This window comes from Boleophthalmus pectinirostris, unplaced genomic scaffold (assembly GCF_026225935.1).
Source record: "Boleophthalmus pectinirostris isolate CB_2022bp ecotype Guang Dong unplaced genomic scaffold, ASM2622593v1 HiC_scaffold_5, whole genome shotgun sequence".
NCBI lineage: Eukaryota > Metazoa > Chordata > Actinopteri > Gobiiformes > Gobiidae > Boleophthalmus > Boleophthalmus pectinirostris.
The window spans coordinates 22,145,036-22,166,130 of record NW_026571404.1 but is presented as its reverse complement, the minus strand read 5'-3'; the positions used below and the strand labels follow the sequence as shown (position 1 = coordinate 22,166,130).

General features: G+C 38.2%; 1 protein-coding gene across 1 annotated transcript in view; it reads right to left on the bottom strand.

Moving 5' to 3' along the window:
• Positions 1-21,095, bottom strand: part of ehbp1 (EH domain binding protein 1) — an 86,564-nt gene that overhangs the window by 64,822 nt on the left and 647 nt on the right. Inside the window, exons 2-8 of the mRNA XM_020921052.2 lie at positions 20,602-21,026; positions 16,468-16,525; positions 16,289-16,384; positions 15,618-15,671; positions 3,528-3,709; positions 2,680-2,819; positions 656-796 (exon numbers count right to left, since the gene is read on the bottom strand). Of these exons, the coding sequence (XP_020776711.2) occupies positions 656-796; positions 2,680-2,819; positions 3,528-3,709; positions 15,618-15,671; positions 16,289-16,384; positions 16,468-16,525; positions 20,602-20,705 (775 nt within the window). The 5' untranslated portion in view covers positions 20,706-21,026. The remainder of the gene's footprint in view (positions 1-655; positions 797-2,679; positions 2,820-3,527; positions 3,710-15,617; positions 15,672-16,288; positions 16,385-16,467; positions 16,526-20,601; positions 21,027-21,095) is intronic.

Sequence of the window (21,095 nt, the reverse complement as noted above, 5' to 3'; positions counted from 1 at the left end):
CTAATACGATCATACAATATTACTATAAAACATGTACTCACTTTTTACAATTAATTTTAATGTTTCTACTATTAGTATCAGCAATACTATGAATTAAACATACTATTTACAATATTAGTATAGAAATTTTGCCTAAAAAACAAATAAATGTTTTATATTATTATATGATCAAAATATAAGTGTATCTGTTCTTTTTGATAAAAGAATGAAGTTTTGGATCATATTTTTCACAATATTAGCATGGGCACATACTGTATATCTTTTTTTAAAAATAGAGAAAATGCATTAGTGTTATATAGCACTTTTCCAAATGCTCTGAGCAGCTTTATAATTTTGTGCATAGTTCATTCACTACATATTTGGTGCTATTAAGTTACTATTGTAGCCACTGCTTCTGTGGGAAGCGAGGCTGCCCATCTGTGCCATCAGCCCCTCCGATTACCACAAACACACACACCACGTTCATATGAAGCTATGTGGCCGAAGTGTCCTGCCTAAGGACACAAAAACAGTTTTATTGTCTGTGTGATGTTCTGGTTGATTTGTATAATTTTTGTAAAGGTTAGGTAAAGGTTAGGCAGTCAAAATGTTTTTGTTTATCCAGCACTTGCTTGAGGGACAGATTTGACTGTGTATTCTGGCCTGTTCACAATACCTTCCTCCTCAGGCTCTCCAAAAGGATTGAGGTGGTTGGGATCTTGGAGGTCATCCTCAGGGTCATCAAACGGATTGGTGCTCATGGTGGGAGGGGCGTCTGGATCTTCGTCTTCCAGAAAGTTCAGCTTGTTGATCAGTTCTATTGCCAAATAATCCATGTTAATTTAGAAACTCTTTTGAAAATAAAATAAAGAACAAAAAAACTACAAATAAATCACAACAAGCACTTGGGAGTGAGTGAACTAATATATTTAGTTTGGCAAGACGGCGTGGGAAAAATGTAGTTACTATGGTGAACCTAGAAAGACTGCATATAACTTGTCCACATAACCTTTAACGTTTAAAGATTATAGAGCCAGTTGGTGGCACAACTGGATGGGTTGAATAACTTAACAGTTTTTGTGTGTTCTGTGTTCTATTCTTTTCAGTCTAAAAGAAACTGAACCCAAATTAACATATGGGCAATTGTAAAAGTGTATTATTGTTCGGGTGTGCTGCAAAAGTCAGCAGTTTACTTATTATTACATAATAATTACATTAATGGAAAGAGATTTGTCAGATGTTTTGTAGAGTTCAATTCACTACAAAGTGCAGCAGAAGAAAAATACCAAAATAAAATCACAAAAACACTTTTCACAACACCACATGAGCCAAAACAAAAACTGACACGATCACAATACAAAACTGAAACTGTACAGAAGGACACAAGTGGAGGGATTCAAATGTCCATTGGCGAAAAAAGAGGTGTAGTACATTGAAACAGAAAAAGATAAAGAAAAGAGAAAAAAGACCTTGGGATGAAGCGGCAGGCTTAGTTTTGCGTGCTCGCTTTGGGAAACCATCATCATCATCATCCCCATGTAAGCAGCTCAGGGCATTCAACTGGTTTACTATCTCTGTAAACGGCAGGCCCATAGAGGACAGGTGGAAGAAAGAACAGCAGAGAGAAGACAAAATAACACGCACAATTTAACAATACGGCCAAACACAACAGTTTGTTTTGTGTTTAGCTAGAAGTAAAACAAACTAGCACACCCAATGTTTGAGACACTCTATGGTTGGGTAAAAGATGATTTGGCTATTTTTATCTTTATATTTCCTTGCTACATCTCTGTATCAATTCATATAGGTATTTATTATCATTCCTAAATGAATTTTTAGTACATTGCTATTAGTTTTAATAGACCTAAATAATAATATAAATAGCTAAAGTGAGGTTTTGCTAGGCAGGCCTTTCGGTTCAATAGTATATTGTATTCCTTAAAAGATGCAGCCATATTTGGTTCTTTGAAATGTAAAATTCATTTCTCCTACACAAAAAGAACACACCACAAGGCACATCTGGCCGTAACATAACAGTATTGTCTATGGACAGAATCTCAAAGATGGTGGGGTGTTTAGGCAGCGTAGCCAGACCTTTGATTCAAGGATGCACACAAGTGAATCACGGCTGAAGGCGCTCAATGCACATACATACAAATGAGATGAAGGACAGAGCAGAAAGAAAAGAAAGCATGGGGCTTAACACAAAGTGATGCTGCCCTGAAAGTTGGATTAAACAAAGCAGAAAGATACAAGACCAAGACTCTATGACTATAGAATCTATACTAAACTCACATATGTAGACCATAAATGCAGTATACAGACTGTATAACACAAAATACTCTATACATAAAACTCTATCTCTCTCTCCCTCTCTCTACCTCTCTCTATCTCTCTCTATCTCTCTCTATCTCTCTCTATCTCTCTCTATCTCTCTCTATCTCTCTCTATCTCTCTCTCTCTCTCTCTCTCGATATATAGATATATATATGATGAACAAATGAAGAGTGCCATGAAAACAAAATAACTCTTTAAAAAGATCGAAAGTGTCTCATTCATAGGACCACTGAAGCTGAAGAAGTCAAGTGTTACAGCATTGTGGTTGTAATTTTAATTAGAAAATGAGATTTTAAAAAAACAACTGGAATAACACATTGCTATTCTTAATGTTTATTACAAAAGTTGTGAATTCTTGTTTACCTGTGATTTTGGCAGCTTTCTCCTCCTGGTTCACCCTGTTTTCCTCGTCCTCCTCATTGTCCTCTTCAAAATCATCCAGGTTTCCAATATCAGCCTGTTTCATGCTCATTAAGCTGGCAAGACTCTGCATGTCTTCATCCCTGGATAGACAGCAGAGTCCATAATGCATTTATTTTGAATTTTGACGAAATATATCTAATGTGTGCTTGTTGTAGGCAACACATCATAACTCTTATTTATTCCCTACATAGGGTAAATGTATACACTCCAAAACCATCTCCTCTATATCACTCTCCACCATCATATTCTGTGCATTTAGCTCTGTGTTCTTTGTGTTGGTGCTTCCCAGGCCTGTGGGTTCATTGAACAGTGATATAGTTTGTTTGTGTGGTCGACATCATTCGGTGAAGGGTTAACAAGGGTTATGTGAGATCGACCTGCCATCCTCCACACAAAGGCCTGGCTCCACTTCATTCCAGTTATGTGGGAGGTTGTCTTTAAATTAAACTCGCTGCTATCAAATTAGACTGAATAACAAACAGACACTCCAATGAATGGGTTAGAACATGTCTTCAGAAGAAAAGAAGTTGGCCTTAAAGCATAATGTGAAAATGAAGACAGCAAATAATAACTTGAATGGAGCTAAAAATGTGTTAAGCCAAACAGTAGATTTTGTGTTTTTCAAACACAACTTTCATAATTCCTATTACAACAGCCCATTTAACAATGATAAAATAAAAAATTTGTGGTTTCTAGGTTCAAACTAACTGAAAGAAGACATATTTTAACTTATTCTTCATCAATCCAATAGAGGTAATAATTCTGTGGGACATTTCTGCCAGACTTACGTGGCCTTTCCCTCGCGGAGGAAGATGCAGGAGAGGGAGAACTGCAGAGTGGCAGACACCACCTTTTTGGACAAGGGCTTAAACTTCAGCTTGACATCCGTTTGTGTAGGCATGGGGCTGGCATACTGCTTCATGTTAATGCTGCTGGTTGCCAAGGCCTTCCTCCTTCCAGATGGCGACTCCTACAGAGAGAGAACAACATACGATTTAATAAAAATCTGTTATTATTCGATATTCAAATGTATAATGGGAATGTTACTTTTGTAATAATACCAGCCCTATTTTATCTCCAATAGCAGAAATTATTGTATTTATTATTGAGACTAGTCATAGATGTTCTTGACGTAACAAAATGTTTACCTGTGGTGTACTACATTTGGGAACAGCATAACTATCTACAAAGTGTGTCTTCTATGCCGCTCATTGTAAATTCAGTCATAAAATCCTTCCTGATATTTCCTATCAAAAAGGTCCATGCTGAAACCATTTTACTGCACCTCAGAGATGTGCTTTGGGCCAGGGGCTAGCAGTCAAATTGGAATTTGGGAATATGCCACAGACCAGGTGATAAGAGTTATAGAATCAGTGACAGGCCCTTAGCGTGCGTGCGTATACACGTGTGTGTGCGTGGACACAAGCAGCACACCAGAGGACAGTGTGAAAAATGAGAACTGCTGCAAAACCTTGTCACCAACTGTTAGATATGGAAACCAAACAGCTGGAGATGTTCCAGCTTTTTGTCTGCCTCTGTAGCTTTGAAAAACTGATTTTCACAGCATGTCCAACTCTAGTGGTACTGCTTAGATGTGTGGGAAATATTGACAGATCACAAAAACAATACTGTTGGTTTCATTCATATTTTATAGACCTACTTTAATGCACTTGTTCAAATACTAGCTCCATCCCATCCCATTCATTCATTCATTCTTCCTTTTTTGTCTCAATTTACTGAATATGCTTTAAGAAAATATAAATATATTCTTATTCCTTACCTTTTTAGGCTCTGTTTGATGTTACCAGAGTTAGCTGTCTGATTTAAAAAGTGCATTGTTTGGTAAATGGCACTTAAATAGTCTTTAGCTCAAGATAACTTGAACTAGCACAGCATAGCTACACACAATAATACACTCTAACCACAAGTATTTTATGTGCACAATGCTGAACAATTTACAATAGGCTCTCATTCATGCCACACATCTTTGAGAGCATATATACATATAAAGGGCGGTATCGGAGATAAAGTGATACAGGATCTCATTCAAACACATCTGGGCATCGTTCTGTGGGAAAAACTCAATCTCACTCTTATCGTGGAGGACTGCAGGGTTTAAGTCACACCTGTCTATCCATTCAGTTTTGTAAAGAGACAACAGGTAACACTAACCTACAAGGAGTTTAAAAAAATGACATCTAGGTATTTCCATGGCTCACTTAGTGTTTTTTCTTTTTTCTTCTAGCAACATTTTAATAATGATAATATTAATTAATAATGTTAGAATTCTGAGAAAAACAAGAACACAATATAACAATTATCCGCGATTTTGACACATCACCTTCACTTCACCTATAACAACACTAGACCTAAATAATGACAACTATTCATCAACCTTTAATAATATTGACAATCCTCATACGTTATACTATTTTACATTCCCTTGATTCTAATCCTACTCAAATGTATGACTTGGGAAGCCACTTTCGCGGTCATGCTCACATTTGAGTTTTGTCACATAATGAATTAATGTAGCGCCATCATCACCAACCTCAGTTAAACCAAAGCACCCACCAAGTCAAGAGACAAAGACGAGCAAATTCTCCCTCTCCAACTCTTATCTCCCAGCAGATTACAGCCTGCTATTATACTAAGCTAATAGCGCATGGAGATACTTTATGAATGAATTTGTTCAATGCACCAAACACTTAAGAAGAGGGGATTTAACAAAAAGGAGAATGGGGAATGGATGGGAGGAGAGGGGTATTGAAAAATAGAAAATACTAAAGGATATGCAAATACCTTTGTGAAAGAATGGAATAAGTGTTTCAACAGATTTGAGTAGGCCATGCAAACAATGGGAATGTGCTCTATTTCCCTGGATGCCGCTTGTCAATCAATGCGACTTGTGAGTGAGTGTGCATGTGTGTGTAACTGAAAGGTGGATGGGATTATGGAGGGAGAGGGGTTATGACATGATGTGTAAAATGAAAGGGAAGGACAATGCACAAGTTTAATTTATTACTGAGAGGGCAGGACTATCAATATGCACTCTTTTCTGAGCACTGAGAAGGACTAAATACCTGAGTTGAATGTTTGTGGGCGTAAGGTAAAAAGTCCGAGAGCATTGGAAAGAGGATTGGAAATAATAGCTTTATGTGTGCTGCCCCCTAGCTGCCTCAAAGTGTTGCTGCATATTATCAATAAAAGCTAAGAATGTAATGAAAAGTCTTTGCGCATACTGGGGCTCTTTTTTTTGTTAAATTGTTGACCCCATGATAAACTTCCACTAAAGATACCTTTTTTCACCTTTTGTATGTTACAATTCTTCATAATAATGATGAAATCAGACTGGGGCATTACCCATCATCAGCCCTTTGCCTTGTGCCAGCTGGCCCAGGATCGATCCAAAAGTGCACCCTGGTGGGGGTAGAGGGGTCAGGGCAGGAAGGGGGTACCCAGGGGTTCTCCTGAATCCCAATGCCCCAAAATGCCAACAGGACAGGCCATAGAAGGGAGGGGCCATAGAAAGGGGGGCAGATCCTTTTCGTCACAGACAGATGGATTAATTAAGATGAGTGCTAATAGAGCTTGGAACCTGGGACTGACAGCTGAGTAGTATTTAGAAAAGTGCCCAACACACTGCAATCAGGTAATGGTTTTTTAACAAAGGTCACGAGTCAACAGGTCTCAAATAGGTCAATGTTCATCACTGATTTAAAACATTTGGAGATCTTTCACCATAAAATCCTTGTCTGTTTCAGATTTTTACCATGTTGTGGAAAATGAAGCAGAAGATGACTCAACCTCAGGGGAACAATGACCATCTGCTTGATGTGGAACAAAACTTATCTTAAGCCACTTGTCACATGACCCATAACTTAAGGACAAACAGAGGTCTAAGGTACCACAGGCTAAATGTTTTTTTTTTTCAGTTTCAAATTCTTTAAGTTAACAACTTATTTCTGTATTCACATTTGATTTAGTATGGGAAAAAGTCAAAACACATAATAGTACTTTTATATATAGTATCCGTGCCATTATGACACATTTGTTACACATTTGAACTGATGTTAGGTTTAGTTTACAATAACATAGAACTTTTTAAAATGCCAATGAGGTGGTGCCACAATTACAGAGCCCCTCTTTAATTTGCCATTAAATGGAAGTTTTTATAACCCTGTTTGTAACTGAGTGTGTTCATTTCTTTCTCTAAAACTAGAGAATAAAATACAGCATTACTTATTACTTATTGCTTTATATTAATAACAATAATGACATTTAGTGGTTGGTATAGACTTAAAAAATAACCTGAATTCTCACTGAGTAACACTTCTCTCTAACATATCAAATCATTTGGTGGTGTGGAATTCAGTAGTCAGCAGATTGGAGGTGGGGGCACTGTGCTGCTCCTCCTGCCTCAAGGTCATAGTTATTGGAAATAGAGACATCCAATGTGCTCACATCTCTCTTTGAATCCACACACAATAGACTGATTCCTCTGTGTCAATTTGGCGTCCCCTGATAACTGATAAGGTGGGCTTTTTACATACTACTATGAATACTGCACTATAGGCTTTATAGGCCCGCACACATGCAGATTAAGACCAATTTATTCATCTGCTACCTTTATATATGAGGATTTATTTTCTCCTCCCGAAGCAGAATGGCTGTGTATTTTAAAAGGCAACAAAAACATAAAGGGCATGCAGTACTACCAAAGTAATGTGAATAACAATAACAATGCTGTCCATAATGGACAAGATCAAGCAAATGGGGTTTACATAGTTAAAAGAACATCCGTCCAGCGACTTCTCCAGACTCCATGTTCACAAAGCAGAGAAGAATTGAACTAGACTAGAAATATGCAGTGTGGAAACCATGAAAGAGTGTTGGTATTTGAAAATGTGAAGAGAGACTGATAACAACAATTTGGATTGAATTATATTTTATGAATTCTGTATAGAACAAAGTATTTCTCAGAGAACTAGCAGATGTAATTTAAGTCTGAATCTTAGCCATGGTCATAGTGTGTGTCTAAAAGTAGGGTTGAATGATAAAGAAAAGTGAAAGGAATGTCTTTAATGTGGGGTTGCCTCCAATGGCAGAAGATGAAAGCCGAGTAGCCACAAACTAACTGGCCCTTAAAAAGACTAATCCTACCCAAGAAAGAAGATCATTTTTCTGCTGGCATGCACTGCTCTCACACAAATCCAACAAATAATCTAAGTGTAACGTGACTCTGCTTCCACAGGTCAACCAAACCAAAACATTTGGCATTTGACACATAAAGACATATACATTTAGGACATAATGACTCATTTTCATATTGCAAAATCTTAATTTAGATGCCAGCATTTGCTGCATTTTCCAAGATGTCCCCCCCCCCCCCCCCCCCAACCCCATCCCCATCATTTTTGACCATACAACTCTTATCAGTGTGTCCAGGACGGCCTCCTCTCTAACTCTACGGTTCTTTCTTTTGGGTGGCCCTGAGTGCCCCCCATGCACACTCAGACCCAGAAGATGCACTTCAGACAGGGGGCTAATGGGAAAATAAATTACCAGCAGGCAAAAGCCCTGCCTCTGCACTTCTGCTGCAAAGAGAGAAACTGAACATGGCGGCCGTTTACAAGAAGCAAATGGTCAAGAAATGGAGTGAGAGGAGTTGAGAGAAAATGGCAGTAAGAAGGATAGTACTGGATGGTAAAGGAAGAGGAAAGGAGTAAAAGGGGGAAAAAATGAAATTTGGGGTAAATAATTGCAAAAGATGTGCACAGAAAGGTCAATCGGATTAGACCATCCCTGGTCTGTCAAGTGCCTGCTCATCACTTTCTGTACATTTCAGCATCACTGGTCAGCATCAAGGCCAATAACATGTCTTTGCCATACAGTGCCAATATGATCAACTTCTATATCTAAAATTAATTATGAGCCCCTGTAGAACAGGAAGCTATGTGTGGTATCACACACACAACTGGAAATGTCTGTACAGAACATCAGAACAGCTGTGTCTGTGGTTAGGCACTTGTTTTATCGGTCAATCTAGATTCCTCATGATGAAAAGGGCAAATTCTTGGACAGAAGTGGCCAAATGAGTTCCTTTGGCAAGGACAGGACGGCTCGGTGCTCCTTAAGGCCCTAAAAACAGTAAGGGTGCTGTCCTCACCTGGCGTTCCTCCTTGCAGGACATTGGACTTGGGGAATAGCTAGATGGCTTTGAATTACACAAAAAATAGCTAAAAAAAAACAACCCATGTGTCTAAAATGTATCTCTAAAGTCTATTAATAGTTAACATGAAATAAGAGCAAAAACATTCTTTCAGCAATATGTTACCACAACCAAATCAATCAATATCACGTTACTTGTCCCCGAGGTTAACTCCTCTCTAACATCTTCTGTCATATATAGTGTAGAAAGTCTGTAGATTTTCAGAGCTGGCTGGCTAGCTAGCTGGCTCCATGCGGGTTGCCAAGGATATGGAAAAAAACAAACTGCTCAAATCACGTAATCCAAAACTCCTTTACTCCCATCTGCACTCTTTAGTTTTTGTTAAAATTTAAAATAAAAATGTAAAAAGTTTAAAAATTTGCCAGCCAGTCACCCACATGGAGTCAACCACAACCATGGCAATAACAAGCTAAAGAGCTGGGCAGCTCAAGAATTTGGCCAGAAGAAATCACTCATTGTTAAGAGTTGCTATATAAAACTGCAGGTGTTTGTGGAGTTCTGTGCAACACTTGAATGCTTGAGTCATCTTCGTTTGTTTTAGCGTTTTTTTGCAGGCTGCTGAGATCTGACATGGCTATGATAGGGCTCTAATCCACGACAAAGCTGATTGTGTAAGGGGGAGGGTGATCTGGGATGGCCTGTGACAAGAAACAATTGCCCCATGTGAGAGCCTGTCTCTCTCCCAGTCCGCTCCATGACAAAGGTGTACTTCTCCATGCTAAGTGACAAATCTGAGGAGACAAAGAGCATTAGCAGGGCGATGCTCTGCTTCAGTGCTTCTGATTGTGGCCAACTCAAAGAGAATATAATATGGATTTTTAAGAAGGAGCAGGAGAGAAAGAAAGAGAAACAATGAACACCTTCTACCAAGGGGGAATTAGTGCAGGGATTTTGATAAAAAAAAAAAAAAGTATGCAGTTTTTTTTCTTTTTTAAAAAATTATTTTTAAGACAGATTTTAAAAGGTCTTCACAGATTAAAGCCATGAAATGCCATAAAATGTATAGTGAATTATATTTGTGAATTACAGTAACAGTTTGTGACATAGAAAAGTGAGTGATCTGTAACCAGAGAGGACTTGAGGAGAAGTGGGCAATGAGACAATAAAAAGACTCTGCCAGATTTGAGTTTTTTGGAACGTTTTCCTTAAAAGGCAATTCCACCAACTACAAAGATATTCTTTCTGTTGGTTGCTGCAAGTGCAAATCTATATCCAAAACAGAGGGGCTCCATGTTTGGGGATCAGTCAACTGTCAGTGACAGTCTAGGTTTCTGGGACCAGAATGCATGACAGGCCGCTATTCACTGCAACCAAGCTGAACTCAGAGTGGTGGTTCTACAAACTAGCTATGGGAAATTCTTTAAGCTAATGTTACACAAGTCAATCTACACCCAAATGCATAGACATATTCTTTCACACACATTACTACACCCAGAAGGATCCTCCTAAACCAAGAAGCAGGTCAGGCTTGTGGATAAACAGGGGGATTTGCCTGGCAGTGTTTTGGTGCCACAGAAGCCCGTCTCCATCACAAGCCGCCATCTTAAGAAGAACCAAGAAAACAAATACTTTGAGATCGAGATAAATGCTCTGCTGTCATCATCCCAACACAACTTACGTTGTGCCAAACTCTGACCACCAGTCGCCATGTAGCACATGACACCAAAACCAAGGGGTAAGACTGGGAAAAAGGTGGCAATGTGAGATGAAAAAACCTAAATGATGGGAAAAAATCTACAGGACAGGAAAAAAGTGGATAGAATAATATTAACAAAATAGGACAGTGAAGAAAAATGACAAAACATGACAACTGCAGATTTCTTAGAAGAATTTTTTCCAAGAGGAATTATTCATGCATTCAACCATATTAAAAATACATAATAGATTATCTCTTTTTTTGGATGCTGTTATGGTTTATATGGCCCCATACAGATTAGTAGGAGACATAACAAAAATGTAGGTCACAAGCAAATAAGACAACAATAAATCCCTTGAAATATGTCTACAAATGAGCACGTAGGATTCCCAACAGAAAACCACCACCATGTTATCACTGTAAAATACTTAACATAAAATGCTAAGCTTTAGAAACATTATTCAATTTGCAAATTCACAACTGTTGTTAAAGATTATTAATATTGTACCTCCACCAGCCAAAAAGTTTACCACATTAACATCATCAGCAACATATGACCAAAACAACAAGGCCACATGCAGAGGCGAGTGTAGCATACTTACCAGCATGGGCCAATAAGCAAAACTATAACACAATGGAACAAGCTACCAAAAGATTTAATGATACCCAAAGACTTTAGTGCAAAATTGAGGAAAAAATTTTAAGGGCCAACATTAGTGAAACTGTTGAGTTTCCAAATGTAGGAAAAACAACTACTAAATGACAGGGCAAAATGGGGCTAGAATGGGAAATGAATAAGGCTTTTAAACGTACAGACAATAAAGCCACTTAAAAGCCTCCCAGAGAATCAGTGTTGACTTGTTGTTGCACATGAACAATGAACATTTTACACAAATTAACCTACTTTATGTCATATTTAAATCTGGAAACATTTCTCAAATTCGTCATTGGTTTTGGGAGCATTTAGAGACAAAAGTAGACGAGGCCGAATAAGGTGAATAGTCTGGTACAAAGCATGTCTTCAATGATTCTTTGATTAATATTCTTCTTGTAAAATAATCTAAATAATCCTAGTATGCTCAGGCCTGTTTTTCTTTATGTTCATTTAAATTTAACAACAACGTGTGAGCAAAACCTGAAATTAGGTTGGGAGGCTATAGTTATATAATATATTCAAATATAATATATTCATGTGTCTAGAGGCAGGTAGCAGTAGACTCAGACTAAAGGTCGAAGTCACAACTTGGAACTTAGAGATTTAAATGCAGCTTAATCACACACACAAATAAATAGGTACAGTAATTGTGCACATCTGCATGCTACCTAGCTCACTGTGTCCCAAAGCTAACAGTCACTTTTATTAAAATTGTAAAATATGAAATATGCAACCTATCAACATTCAAATTAATTAAAATAAAGACAATCAAGTTATTTTCTATGTAGAATACTTCAGTTTGTGGAGTTGTTGTAATTCTTATTATGCCTCAAAATTAACATTAACGTTTGTATTGAGACACAAACATCTCTCTCTAAATACAGAAGTGTCCTCTGTTGAAGTACTCATTTTATTTTTGTACTTTTTAAACATATCAGTCACATCCCCATACAACTCACTGTCCAATGCCTTATCTTTAAATATTTATTAATTTTAGCATTATTCAGCAAAAAACCCATAGATACACAACTGGACAGGAAGTAGTGACCCTAACAGTGTGTTTGCCGGGCTGTGCACAGCAACAGGATATGCAACAGAGTGAAGAACAAGATCCACACTAGCATCACAACAAAATTTTACACTACAGGGTTTCAAGTAATCATAGTGCCATTGATTTCATGTGAGCTACAACTTTTTCTATAAACACAATTAGACTGATAATAGCCACCAAACTCAGAGGTAGAGCCACAAAGCGACTTGACACCTGAACAGAGAACTGTAGACTCATGGTGGTAGCAGTTAGTCAGCAGACCAGCCATGTGATGGGGTAGTGTGGGGTGGATTAGGGAGCAACTAAGCCTATTAGGGTAACATGAGGGACCACCCGGCCTGTACAAACACACCTACGCAATACAACAAATGCAGTTAACTCACAATTTGAGGTCCATGTGTATCAAAGGTATTAGAGACAAATAGGGGAATAAAACAGCAATGTGCAAACTAAATATTCACTATAGCAGCCTACCTCACCAGTTCCTCGTGTTCCATATGCTGCTATGTGTGATCTCATACCAGGCATTCAGTACCACTGCAGCTATTTTCATCATTTCCATCAGTTCTTCACAATAAATGAGTGCTTTGACTTCCACAAACTACTTAGGAAATGAGAATCGAGCAAAGGTAAAAAAAAAAAACTAAAAAAAACTTTGGAGACACATGCGTGCACACAGATTAATCCCAATTTGCCGGCCCCAGCACAGGAGGAACTTTTGGGATTTCATACTTCATACCAGCTTTTGTCACCTTTGCGTGAATAGAAGAGGGTTGAAATAATTGTGTTTTTCTTCCCTGAGGCCCAGTCAGCGATCACAAGCCAGTGGCCTAGGTAATGTGTTCCAAGTTATAAAGGAGGGGAGGGCACACAGAAGGCACTGGATATAACATAGATGTGTGGGGAGGTAGTCCATCAGGGAAATATGTAAAGTACAAATGAAGGGCTGCTAAGTGCGTCTTATAGAACACAACACAGTCATCATTTTTCTATTGAAATTGGTTGTGTTAAACCAGACTGTGTCTGCATGAGGAGGATGCTTAAATGGTTGGAGTTAGTTGTGGCCCACAATAGAGAGTAAGGCACATTTTGTTAATGAAAGAAGAAGTAACCATCACCAAAACTATAGGCCAATGAGAAGAGAGAGAAGACAGAAATATTTATTGTAAAAGTAATGCATAGTCATAAACCTGTCATTTATGAATTAATTTTGTTTCATTCATTCATTTATTTATTTAGCCATTTGGCAATTAAACTCTCAATCTGCAGTCCAAGTATTTCGTTTCTAGATACAGTATGAACATGGATCATTTCATTGCCCAATTATCATCAGTATTTTTACATGGTCTGGCTCCAAGTTAATTTTTAAAGAGGGAGATGTAGCCATTTAAAGGCTAGAGTGTCTGTAATGGGTTGGATATTGGTGGAGCATAGAAAGGCGAGGTGCAGTGTGACTGTATATTGAATATATTGAGACATGATATCTTAGACACAATTGTCCAGTGTGTGAGTTATGGAAATCCTTCACAAAAGCTTTGAAGATGGAGGGACACTGCCATCTCCATCTTTGGTTAATATGCAAAAGCACAATTCACACACACACAGTATGGCCCACACAAAAGAATCAGTCAGCACAGGCCTTTCAAATACAGCCATGCAATCTTTTGACTCTCAATTTGCTCACCTTTTTGATAATATGCTCCCATTTAAAAGGAGCAGTCAAAGGCGAGGGTACATGCAATTTAGAGATACCACAGTGAAGCCATTTCCAGCATACCACCTCTCCTTCCCTCCTTCAGTTCTGACTTATATCCATCTTTTGATGTGATTCGCTTTGGCAGACGAACAAATACAGGAGAGAAAAGGTAGTGTTTGACACTGCCATTTTTCAATGACAAAATACAATCTAGCCAGGACTGGTAATTCAGTGGCGAGGGATTAACCCAGGATGAGGTTGGCCCCCAGATTAAGAACAAACCAGCGCATGGGGATCTTAAATTTCATCATCTCCGCGGCTCAGGCACAATGGCGTATTCTTCCCTCTTTCCTGTGTCGTCTGATGAGGGGTCAGAAGAGCTCACCTCTCCATTTGCCTGCTTCAAGACTATTTATAGAGCATTCTACAGACCTTTTTATACATGAATTAGTTATGAAAAAATGCATAACAACAATATAGTATTTTTTATGAGTATTAGACTGTGCACACTTCACACATTTGTTTGTAATCAGACTACTATCCACATTACACCATGAAGCACGCGATATTCTTCAGATGTTGGGCTGCACTGCCCTCTTGTGGTCCAAAAATATTTATTAGTTATTAAATACAGAATATAAAAAAAGAAAACTCTAACACATTCCACATTGTTTATTATGAGGTCATATATAATTTTTTTGTAATTATTAATATTATTTAAGTAACACTGAATGGATGTAGTGTAATCCAGTAGTGTAATATATTTACAGGTGCTCAGTTGCCCCTGCCTTGTTGTTTGGGGTCGTTCTTTCCTCTTCATTCCTGCTGTCAGTGCACTGGCCTGGCTTTGATCTCACTATCATTAGTCAGGTATGCACACACAAACGTGTTTCTCTCTTTCTCTGCACTTTCTACATTCTCCCACGCTCTGTTCTGAGGACAGCAGCTGACCTGCTTGTCTTCTCAGCTTTTTATCAAAGACTGCAGCTGCCTCTGCCGCTGGTGCTTTGAGCACAGCATCCACATGAGGAAAGAGGGTCAAGCACTTAGTGACCTCCTCCTGTTATCAATATTTTGAAATAAACAAGTGTGGTGCAAGGGTGGTTTACTGGACTTGATAATAAAATGTCTTTTAGTCTGTTCTAATACTAATGTGATAATTTTAGTTAAAGTGACTTCCGTTGTTGAACTATAAATGCGTCACGCTCACTTCATATGGCAATGTCCTAGGGCATGTTTTTCATTTTGTGAAAAAAGAACTCAACTAAAAAATGAAATATGCTAACTGAAAACAGACACCAAGATTTTAAGGTTATTGTATAATATAAAAGGGAACTTTAGAGACAAAATGTGACCTTTGGGTGTATATTGTATAATTTATAAAATATGATATTTATGTATGTATTTTGGGACATTGTTTATTAAATGTAAATGATTCTGTAAGTCTAAACATCATAAAGTATTTAATTATTGAGTAATACATGGTAGTTGCCAACACCTGCATGTAATGGTGCTTTAGCACCACATGATGGCGCTGAATGCACATTTAATAAAATGAACATATCCAGAGAATTTTTGGTGGTTCAACTAGAATATTATCTGACTTACATTTTCAATGACAAATGTCCACTCCTTGTCTTCAAACTCCTCTGCATGTGGGTCCTGTGAGGGAAAACAAAACATTAACATAAGACACACACAATCATGCACTTAGCCAGAGACAAAGGTGGCCTCATTAGCTTGTGAAAGTGTTCACAATGTACTGTACTGTAACTGGCTCAAATAGCCTTTTACAAACTACAAATAGATTATGTTCCAACAAAAAAATCAATAGGCAGTATTAAAGGCAGACAATGATGGCTTTCTGGTATAACCTCTGCTTTGGCACACATACTCCTTCAGATCAACCTTCCTCATTTTGCTAGCTTATAAAAAATTTTAAAGGCTTGTTTTCTGCACATTTCAGGAAAGTTTTCTAATTTGTACATTACAAAAGTAATACTTTAGTGCATTGTCCTTATTGTACTCCTCTGACGGAATCTGACCAGTGTCATATTGTCCACTGAAATGGAGTCAGTAAATATACATGGTAAGAGGAGCTGGCCCAGTGAGTGAGTGTGTCACTGCAGAGCCCAAAAGGGTTTGAGACAGTGGCAGTGGGACATTTCCTGTCCACATGTGAGTCATTTACACTCCATTACTATTATATTACTAGTATAAGTACAGCAGAGGTACAGTATTAGCAATCCCAGCCTCTCAGCACTGGTGCCATTACTTACCTTAAACAAGGTGACCGTGATCTCAATGTTTTCAGGGACTGGCCACACCACCACACCACGATAAGGGTTTTTAATGCCAGGCTGCCAGCTGTGGGACTATGGGACAGACATACAGTAAGTCATTGGAAAAAGTGTTTAGCCTGTCATCATTCAAACATGAATGCTAATAAAGAAGACACCTTGGACGATTTCCTTCGACTTCTTCGTGTCCAAACCACAACTAGTTTGTCTGGTTGCCTAGGAAAGAAATCACAGAAATTAATATTGTGGATACAACATGCAGACTTGGCAAAAACTGGAAAAGCATTTTAGAGCAATATTCAATTTATTTTTGTATAGCCCAAAAATCACAACAGTTGCCTCACAGAGCTTAACAAAATAAATGACCTAACCAACAGAAAGGTCAACAGCAGATTACCCAAGAAATAAGCAAACAGATAATTGTCCCAGAGCATGCCTTATCCTTAGATCCTCCTTCTCAGCAAAGAAAACTCCAAAACTGTATCCTGTTTTACGGCGCAATTTATCTTTTATAATATTGTGTGTATCAAATCTAATCCTTGCATCAGTGGAATAATGCAGCTGATATAGAAGTACATATCATCAAGATTTCCTCAGTAACAAATGCTAGCAGTCATCCTGATATAAGAATGGTCTGATTGTACCAGAAGAGTCGACAGAACAGAAGAAACAGGGGCTTATGTGGAGAACAGTAGAAGACATCTAACAATTTGTGCTTCAAGCAGAGGTCCAACATAGGGACACTATTGTTTTAAAAGTTAACTACTGACCTTATTCTGCCCAGTTTGGTTAAGTGGGATTCCCTATCATTTCAATGGAGAGTATGAGAAAAGTTTTGCTGCTAAAATATGATATAATTTAGGTTGATATGTGTAAAATGTTCAAGTGTTCAAAAATCTTCAAATATTCAAGTGCACCAAAAAAACAACAATGCACCAATAGAACTCATTTGCTGTCTAGAGCCCCGGGCAAAATAATACAATCCGAATGAGGAATGTTTGTTTTTTATAAATACAAGTTTAAGAAATTAAAAACAGATGAAGGCAAATCAAGAAAAAACTGGGTCAGTGTGCATTACATATCGCAAATTTATAAAGTAGAAAAAATTAATAGTTTAAAAACAACACCAGTGGTTCTTAAAGTGTATATTACAAGTTAAGCTACTGTACTCTCTTCACCAAAACAGATGACATTTTCCTATAAGCATTATTTTCCATAGTGTGACTACTTTGGAGAAGGGCATAATTTTCCTCCTGGTTGGACACAGGCAGCAGATGTGTCATGCAGAGAGGTAAATTCAATATTCAATGATTGTTATAGGAACCATACTGTAAATAAATACCAAGGCTTGTTTAATTTACATAATAGTATAAAATGGCAGCACATTCATTTTCTTAAAGATGCACTGCATAACTTTTCTAGTTGCTGGTATACATCATGCCTGTCTCCACAAAGATTGTTTTATCTTTGCCTACAGTGTTCTTATTGCTCAATAATATCTTGAAAAACATGCATTCTTATTGTAAGTTAGGGTGCCTCTCTGCAGATCAGACCTGTAACATCATGCTTGTCTTCATGAATGGACGCATGTTTAAGTTGATTTTCTTGTATGTAAACTGTCTCTGAATTTTCTGGAGTAGTGACAGAAAGTGTGGCATTTTGTAGTTACAGTGGTTAATAAATCAGGCTAATGGTCTATCTAACTACTTTGTGATTTCTCAAAGACATTTCGCAAAGTGTGCTTTTAAACGATGAGCCCCTCTCTTCTGTGTGTGGAACACTGCACCACACACGTCATCACATTTACCACTCTAGTGAACGTGACACATCTCTACCATGTTTTATGTCTGTGAGCTGGTGAATAGGGGACATGTTTTAAAATCAGCTCACAAAACACAAAACTAAATCTTGTCAGATCTCAGAAGCCAAGCAGGGTTATGCCCCGGTTCTTGGAAGGAGACCACTGGGAATACCAGGTGCCATAGTGGGGGCTGCAGATGCTGTAGTGCAAACTATCATTGTGTCCAACAGACTTCACCCATCTTTCTTGGTATGAATCTGGGGTATGTGTGAATGAAATGTGGTGGTTGGAGTAGGGGATACAATAGGGGCTTCTCATCACCAAGTGTAGAGTGAACAAATAAAGCAATGTAAAAGGGTCTAAAGAGTCCAAAAGAGTGTTATATAAATCAAATGCACTATCATTGTCATGAAGGCCAAGACCCTGAATTTGGCAGGAGGATTTCTGTTTGGCAGGAGACGAAGTGCTGCCATAGCGCACACATGCTCAGTTCAAGTCAACATGTCACAGCCTGACACAGCCTGGTCACTGAACACTCAACAGAGACAGTGACACGCTTTCAGACTTTGTTTGAACAACTTGTACAAAAAACTCTTCACTATTCACCTTGGCATCAGGTACTTGGCTCAATGTACATTAGACATTAGGTCACTGAGTCTAATAACTGTTCTTGTGTAGCACAGTGGCAGTGCCTCCATGGTTAGTATAGCCGCTGCTTGTCAGTTTGAGTTTTGGATATTTCTGTGTGGACTGTGGACATCTATTTGTAATGGGACCACCCACAAATGTTTGCATTTTCATTTTCTTCATAACAAGCATATATGGTTTGGATTTCCATTTTTAAAGTCCAGTAGTTTGTCAAAAGCATTTTAGGGCTGCATTAAAATAAACAGTAGTCACATGTCAATTTGAATGTTCTGATAAAGAAAATTGTACCACATCAGAAACCCCCCGCCTAATTTTTGTGATTTGAGTAGTATTAATTGGAAGTCCATTGAGATGTTGCATCTCGTTTTACTCTGTTTTCCAGAGTAAAATTGTATGATTTGATTATGATGCAGCAATACAAGGCATACATCAACCTCTTTGTATGTGTGTTTGGATTAATTTAGAAAATAATCAAAGTATCTGACCTATGTAGTTCAGAGTGTAGTGTATGCATAGTAAAAAGATGTACCATTTAACATTTACTGTACTGTTTTGGAGAGTAACTGAAACATCAATGCTCTCAGACCTCTCCTGTCATGTCATGTGTGGTGAGAAGCGTCTTGATTAGCCATGCTTGCATTCACCAGAGTAGAATTACCATGTAATCAATACAGTCTCTGAGTCATTGGCAGGGTATAATCCTCATATCCTGGCTATGTGAGCTTGCCTTCAGCTGTGTTTTCAAACTATATTAGTCAGAAATTTACAAAAACACATTCTTGATTAAAAGCTACAGCCTCAGGGCAACAGTAGCAGAGTGAACAAGGCCTGAGTCTCAACAGCAGAGAGCAGTAATCGTCACTACAGAAACTTCATCATGTATTGTGTTAAAATACATTCAGTTAAAAGAATATCTGGGGTTTAGTATCCAGTATGCAAGCTACTTTAAGATTTTGGGTAATATAAAATAACTCCTTATTACCACGGAAACAAATAAAGAAATCATTTCTACCCCAACTAAATACAGACATAGGGGTTTTGTACCTATGTTTGGGAAACACTTGCTTAAATCACAGTGCACAAACTTCAGCTATTGATTCACACACTGAAATATTTATTATCATTTTTACCATTAGGATTACAATTGTAAACTGTTGAATACCGTGAAAAATCAGATCAAGTTGCAAAACAAAGCATGCACCAGCCAGAGCACAGAGCCCACCCACCTCTGGCTCTGAGAAGAGATGTGCATTTTTCTCATTCCATTCTCCGACACGTTAACATCTGTCCAGGTTGAAGCTCGTGGGGCTGTGTGTTAGTCACGCCTCCGGCACTCCACACTGCATGTCTGCAGGCTACATCTTTGCTCCACAAGAGCCTTCTTTCACTCTACACAGGATGTGTACTTACACTGTGTGTACAGCTAATTACAGCTAATCCATACAAAGCATGTAAATATAGTGACAGTCTATCACACTATATTAAAATTATTATTGCATTGTTTAACGAAGCTAGGAATAAAAGTCAGAACATCTATACATTGTAGCTTGATCTATGGACACAGTCTGGTTTTTGGTCATGATATAGACATTATGCAAGATGCTAATAACTTACTCTTCCAGCATAGAAATAAAATGCATTAAGTATGGCTGCATAAGGGAAAAACACAGCAGTTTTATCCGACAGTGAGCCCCTCCCAGCGTGCAGACATGCCTGCACACTGTGTGTGTGAGCTGTGTGTGAATTATGGCCACCATTCAAGCACTCCAGCACAGACAGCCACATACAGTTTTCGAGGGGGAAATATGACAGTGATTTAGAAGCCTGTTATCCCAAAACTTACCATTTCTTAGTACATTCCACCATCAGCTCCTGGTAGGATGCCACAAACTGGAATTTGGAGGCATGCTTCCCTACACGTTGCAGTCTCTTCCAAACTGAAGCCATGTTTCTCCGGGAAACGTTTTTCAGTACCTATCCCGTCCTAGGCTTCCTGCCAGGGCTTCCTTTGGGCGATCTCCCACATATATTTATACTAATCTGAACATATCCTTCCACCTTTGACACATGGTTAACGTTTGCATGAAGCACAATGGCCACCGTAGTGTGAATCCAAAAATATCTTTAAAAACGGAACGATAGATCCAAACGTGGAGAGAAGCAGCAGTCAGAATTGTCAGTGGGCATTTTTAGTCGTAAAAATCACTTCATATTTTCCAAAACCATGGCCAGTAATCCACGTATATGAATCATAATTCCAATGTTGTCCTGAAACATAAAATATGTATTCATTAAATACATGGAAATGTTAAAGAAATAAACAAGCAAGTCATTTTA